Below are 5232 nucleotides of genomic sequence, written 5' to 3' on the forward strand. Positions count from 1 at the left end.
CTTGGGTTTCCGAGGCAGTATCACTACGGAAGTAGGATTGCCCAACCTTCCTTCCAAGGAGTGGCTGGTGGGTTTGAACCGCCAGCCGTCTGGTTAGCAGGCAAGTGTCTTAGCCACTATGCTACCAGAGCTGATAGACCTGTGAAAACTTTAATTTTATACTATATTGTTAGGGGGAAATGGAGGAGGAGCTGTTTCCCAATGATTGAAATCAAGTTATTTTGTCAGGAAGCATATGGAGAAAGAGTCACATTTGCAGACTGTGCTGTGGATTTTTCCTCTTTGACACCACAGAAAGACACCAACTTCATTTTGTAATTAACCAACATAAGCAGGAAAGGACTGAGAGCAGAGAACCCTGACGAGAGGGCTATGAGAACAGCTGGAATAAAGAAATACGCTGCCAAGTCTTTCAAGAAATAGACTAAGATAAAGTGAGAAATCCAAAGGGGAGTGATCAGCAGCATTAATAAAATACTGAACTTGGCCCCTCTTAGGATTTCAATTTCTGAATCATCATCTCCAATCCAGATGTCACCATATGTTATTTTCTTTTTTTCCAAAAGGAGAAAAGACATCCAGAAACAGACAAAGACTAAGATGGCTAAAGGAATAATATCAATAAGAACCAAAAATATTTCCCCATAGTAAAACTCTACCTGCTTATTTCCAAAGTCAATTAGGCAATCCATGTAAATCCTTCTGGCAGACAAGGGATCAGTATCATTTCCTGCATTCAGGTGCTCTGATTTTCTAGTATAGATTAAAACAGGGATGTACACTGCCACACCAGCCACCCAAAGAGCACAAACCAACTTCAAGGAATGATTCCGGTGATCCAGGTTTGGAGCCTCACTCAAGGGGTGCACAACTTGGTAGAGCTTACAGTGGTAGAGCAGTGCAAAGTGTAACAGGAACCAGATGGCCAAGGAAGTCGTCAAGGCTGCTGTGAAGTGCAGAACTTTGCAGCCAGCTGAGTCCAAGATGAAGCCAGAAGAATAAACAATTTTCATGACATTCACCACCAGGTTTTTAATAAGGTGGACATATATAAGACTGAAAATTAGAAGAAAGGATGTCTGTAAACCCCGAATCATACATTTTCTTGTAGAATAAAATAAACATGCGTTTCCGATGACGCTCACAAAGATGAGAATAGTACAAGCGATGATCTCAAGCACGTCTGCAGATGGCTTCATGATATAAGGCAAATTGGTTATCTCAAAAGACTTCTTCTCTTTAGTTTAAGACATCAGGCATTCATAAAATTTTTAAGAGGTCGTTAGTGAGAAGATTTGAATTTTTTCTTAATCCACTATGTTGACAAAATCATCAACTAGTTTCACCCTAACAGTTCAATGATGGTCTATAATAGAATTCTGCTTGCTGCAGTGATGAGTTGCTGAAAACAGAACTGTTTCTCAAGAGGTTTCTGTTTTATCATCTCCAGGGGACTTAACTATAATGAGAAAGCACTAGGTATCATCACTTAATTAAAAGCTCTCATAAATGTATTTATAGCACTATAATACAATTTCCTAGTTTGTTTTCACAACCATGAAAAAGTGAGTAACATTTAATTTCTGATAGCAAGGGAAAGATGGCCAAATGTTTAAAATCATCATGGAAAGATATTAAAGAAGCTTGCATGTCTGGATAACTGTGAAGATTCCAAATAACAAAACAACAAATTAAGGATGAGGGTAATTGCATGACTGAGAGGCTCATGCAAGTACAGCAGTTACTTGTCTGTTGATATCATAGGAGTACAAAAGATAAAGATAAGATACACTTGGGAAGGAAATAAGAAAGGGAAGAAGAAAGGAAGAAAGGGGAAAAGAAAGAAATAAGAAGGAATGGAAGGAAGACACCTGATAAACATGGGAATGATATCCATGATCTCTAAACTGTCGATTAAAGAAACATTCTGACAATTGGGAAGTTATGAGGGAAACTTTCTCCCTCTTAAGCACAAGAGGTTAGGTAAAGATTTCTGTCTTAAGTATGATTAGATAGTTCAAAGCAAGGGCAGAAAAATGACATTGAAATAAATTACTGAAATAATCTTGTATTAACTCACTTTCTGGATGAATCTTGTTGGCCAAGTATATCATAATGATCATTCTGGGAACAAACATTTATATTGTTACATTCCTTCTGTTACACTTGCTTGTAGTTTTTGCTATCAATCATCCTATCCTATACTGTCACAACACATCCTTCAGCCTGATCCAATGGTGTACTGAAGCAGGCTTGTACTAACTTGAGCAATTGTGCACATTTCTTCACAACTCTGTGTTCAGTGACTTCACATTGGGAAGTTGAATTCACCATGCTAGGAGTATTTGTACCATAGAAATTGACAAATGTTACAAATCAGGTTTGTGTGTGCGTGTGTGTGTTTTTTTTTTTTTAGAAAGCTATTTTACAAGCAAAATATTGGTTTTAGAAGAAAATACTGATTAAAATAAGAAATTAGCTGATATTTTATCCATGTAAGGGTAAGGTCAACTAAACCAACCCTTTCAGTAAGGGAATATACTTTAAAAAAAAAAAAAAAACTCTTGTGAGTTGGGTGAAAGTTTACAGAGCAAATTCATTTTCCATTCAACAGTTCATAAACATTTTGTTTAGTTACATTGATTGCAATCCCCATAATATACCAGCTCTCTTCCCTCTTCCTTCCTGTAGTTCTTTTCCCTGTGTCTTTCTTTCCTCTATGCATTCCTGTCTTCTGAGCTTTCTCTCAGCACAAATGCTGCCCTTTTGGTCTCCTAAGATTGACTGTTCTAAGGAATGCACCTGATTCATCTTGTAGGCCTGCCTGTTGTTTGGCTGAAAGTTGAGTCATGGGAGTGAATTCTATTCCAAGTCCAAGGATGACTAAGGACCATCACCTTGGAGGGTCCACCAGTCTCTGTCAGACCAGTAAGCCTGGTCTTTTTTATAATTTTGAATTTTGTTCCACATTTTTCTCCAACTCTATCCACAAAGAAATATACTCTTCATCTATATGAAACAAAAATCTAGAACTGCACATGATGGGAAGTTTATAACAAAGTTAGCAGGCAGGAAAGCTGGGCCTCACAGTCCCAATCTAGGGAGGTTGAGATTGGAGGCTGACACTTCCTATTAATCTTTTTCCTATAAAACCTAAAAACCAAACTCACCACCATAGAACCAATTCTCACGCATAGCAACCTCCACTGGGTTTCTAAGGCTGTAAACCTTTACGAAAGTAGATTGCCCCATCTTCTTCCTTCCACGAAGCAGCTGATAGGTTTGAACCTCTGACTTTTTGTTTAACAGAAAAATGCCTTACCCACTACATCACTAGTGGACCTTTCTTTTACATCACTACATCCTTTCTTTTCCCTGTGTGGCTACTAAGATAGCTAGCCACCCTATTAGATAGCTAGCTGCTATCTAGATAGCTATCAGAATCTCTCCACCCACATTTCTTACCAAAGCAAGTATCTATTACTGCAGATCAATTACAATCTGCCAAGTAGGCAAACTCTGAGTTTCTAATGATAATGATTATGATAAATAGTAATACCACAATAATAATGCTTTTATACTGGTTACTACCTATTAAACTAGGAGCTCTGGTGGTGTAGTGCTTAAGGCATTTGACTGCTAACTAGATGGCTGGCGGTTCAAACCCACCAGCCACTCCTCAAAAGGAAGGTTGGGCAATCTACTTCTGTAGTGATACCACCTCAGAAACCCAAGGAGGGGTCTCTATGAGTTGGACTATAGCAGTGAGGTTTTTTGTTTTTTATTTATTAAACTACTGGAAGATACTGTGCTGATGTTTTGTTTTACGTATGTAATTTTATTAAATTCTCACAACAATTTTAGGTATTATCATTCTCATTCCTATTCATGAGGAAATGGAAGACTGACTAGAGGGTAATTCACTCACAGCTACTAAGTATGGAGACAGGATTCAAAGCTAAGTATGTTCTTGTCATTGTTAGATGCCATCAAGGTGGTTCTGACTCATAGCGACCCTATGTACAACAGAACAAAATATTGCCTGGTTCTGTGTCAGCCTCACAATCCTTGCTATACCTGAGCCCATCATTGCAGCCACTGTGTCAATCCGTCTCATTGAGAGCCTTGCCTTTTTTCGTTCACCCTTCATTTTACCAAGCATGATATCCTTCTCCAGGGAATGGTCCTTTCTTACAACATGACTAAAGTAGGACAGACAAAGTCTGGCCGTTCTCGCTTCCAAGGAGCATTCCAGCTGCATTTCTTCCAGGACAAATTTGTTACTTCTTCTGGCAGTCCATGGTACTTTCAGTGTTCTTTGCCAACACCACAACTCAAAAGCATCAACTCTTTTTCAGTCTTCCTTAGTCGTGTCCAGCTTTCACATGCTAAGTATACTTGACAGCAAAAGCACTGGTTCTTAATCACTGACTCTCCAATTGTGCTGCCTGATTGTAAATTTTCTATTCTACACAGCAGGTATGCAGACTGTAATACCCTTCTTTTGAGGAGCGCATCTTCTGGCTTATAATACACAAGTCATGCAGATTTTTGAATGGCAAAAATCATCAATGATAATAATGAATATTAAGAATGAATGATAAAATGAATATTAAAGATGGCAAGACTTCATCTCATGTGCCTTGGACATGTTATCAGGAGAGACCAGTCCCTAGAGAAGGACTGGGTATACTATGCTTGGTTTAGTAGAGGGTCAGCAAAAAAGAGGAAGACCCTCAATTAGATGGAATGACAAAGTGGGTGCAACAATGGGCTCAAGCATAGCAACAATTGTGAGGATGGCACAGGACCAGATAGTGTTTCCTTCTATGGTACACAGGGTTGCTATGAGTCAGACCAACTCTACAGCACCTAATAACAACAATGAGAATGTTTACAACTCTCTGCTTTCCACTCACTTCTGCACCTCATAAAGACCTCAAAGCATTCTGCAAACCAGTTCATGAAGCTTTACTTGATATAGAAAAATGCAGTCTCCTATAGTCGACTCGATGGCAAATAACAACAACAACAACAACATAGTAATGAACACCCCATAATTGGGAGGATTTAAGCAGAGACACACTATTGCCTGGAATAAATTGGTAATGCAGTGAAGAACAAGCCTAAACTGGAGAAAACATCTACTGCCATCAAGTCGATTCTGACTCATTGATCCTAAAGGACAGAGTAGAACTGTCCCATAGGGTTTCTCAGGCTGTAAATCTTTAC

General features: G+C 38.8%; 1 protein-coding gene across 1 annotated transcript; it reads right to left on the bottom strand.

Moving 5' to 3' along the window:
- Positions 1-224: 224 nt before the first annotated feature.
- On the bottom strand, positions 225-1199 carry LOC122150094. The gene has a single exon (XM_042781133.1). The coding sequence runs from the start codon at positions 1197-1199 to the stop codon at positions 225-227; it is 975 nt and encodes a 324-aa protein (XP_042637067.1).
- Positions 1200-5232: the final 4033 nt, after the last annotated feature.

This window comes from Orycteropus afer, unplaced genomic scaffold (genome assembly GCF_000298275.1).
Source record: "Orycteropus afer afer isolate SDZICR_OR568_19922 unplaced genomic scaffold, OryAfe1.0 scaffold00086, whole genome shotgun sequence".
Classification (NCBI taxonomy): domain Eukaryota; kingdom Metazoa; phylum Chordata; class Mammalia; order Tubulidentata; family Orycteropodidae; genus Orycteropus; species Orycteropus afer.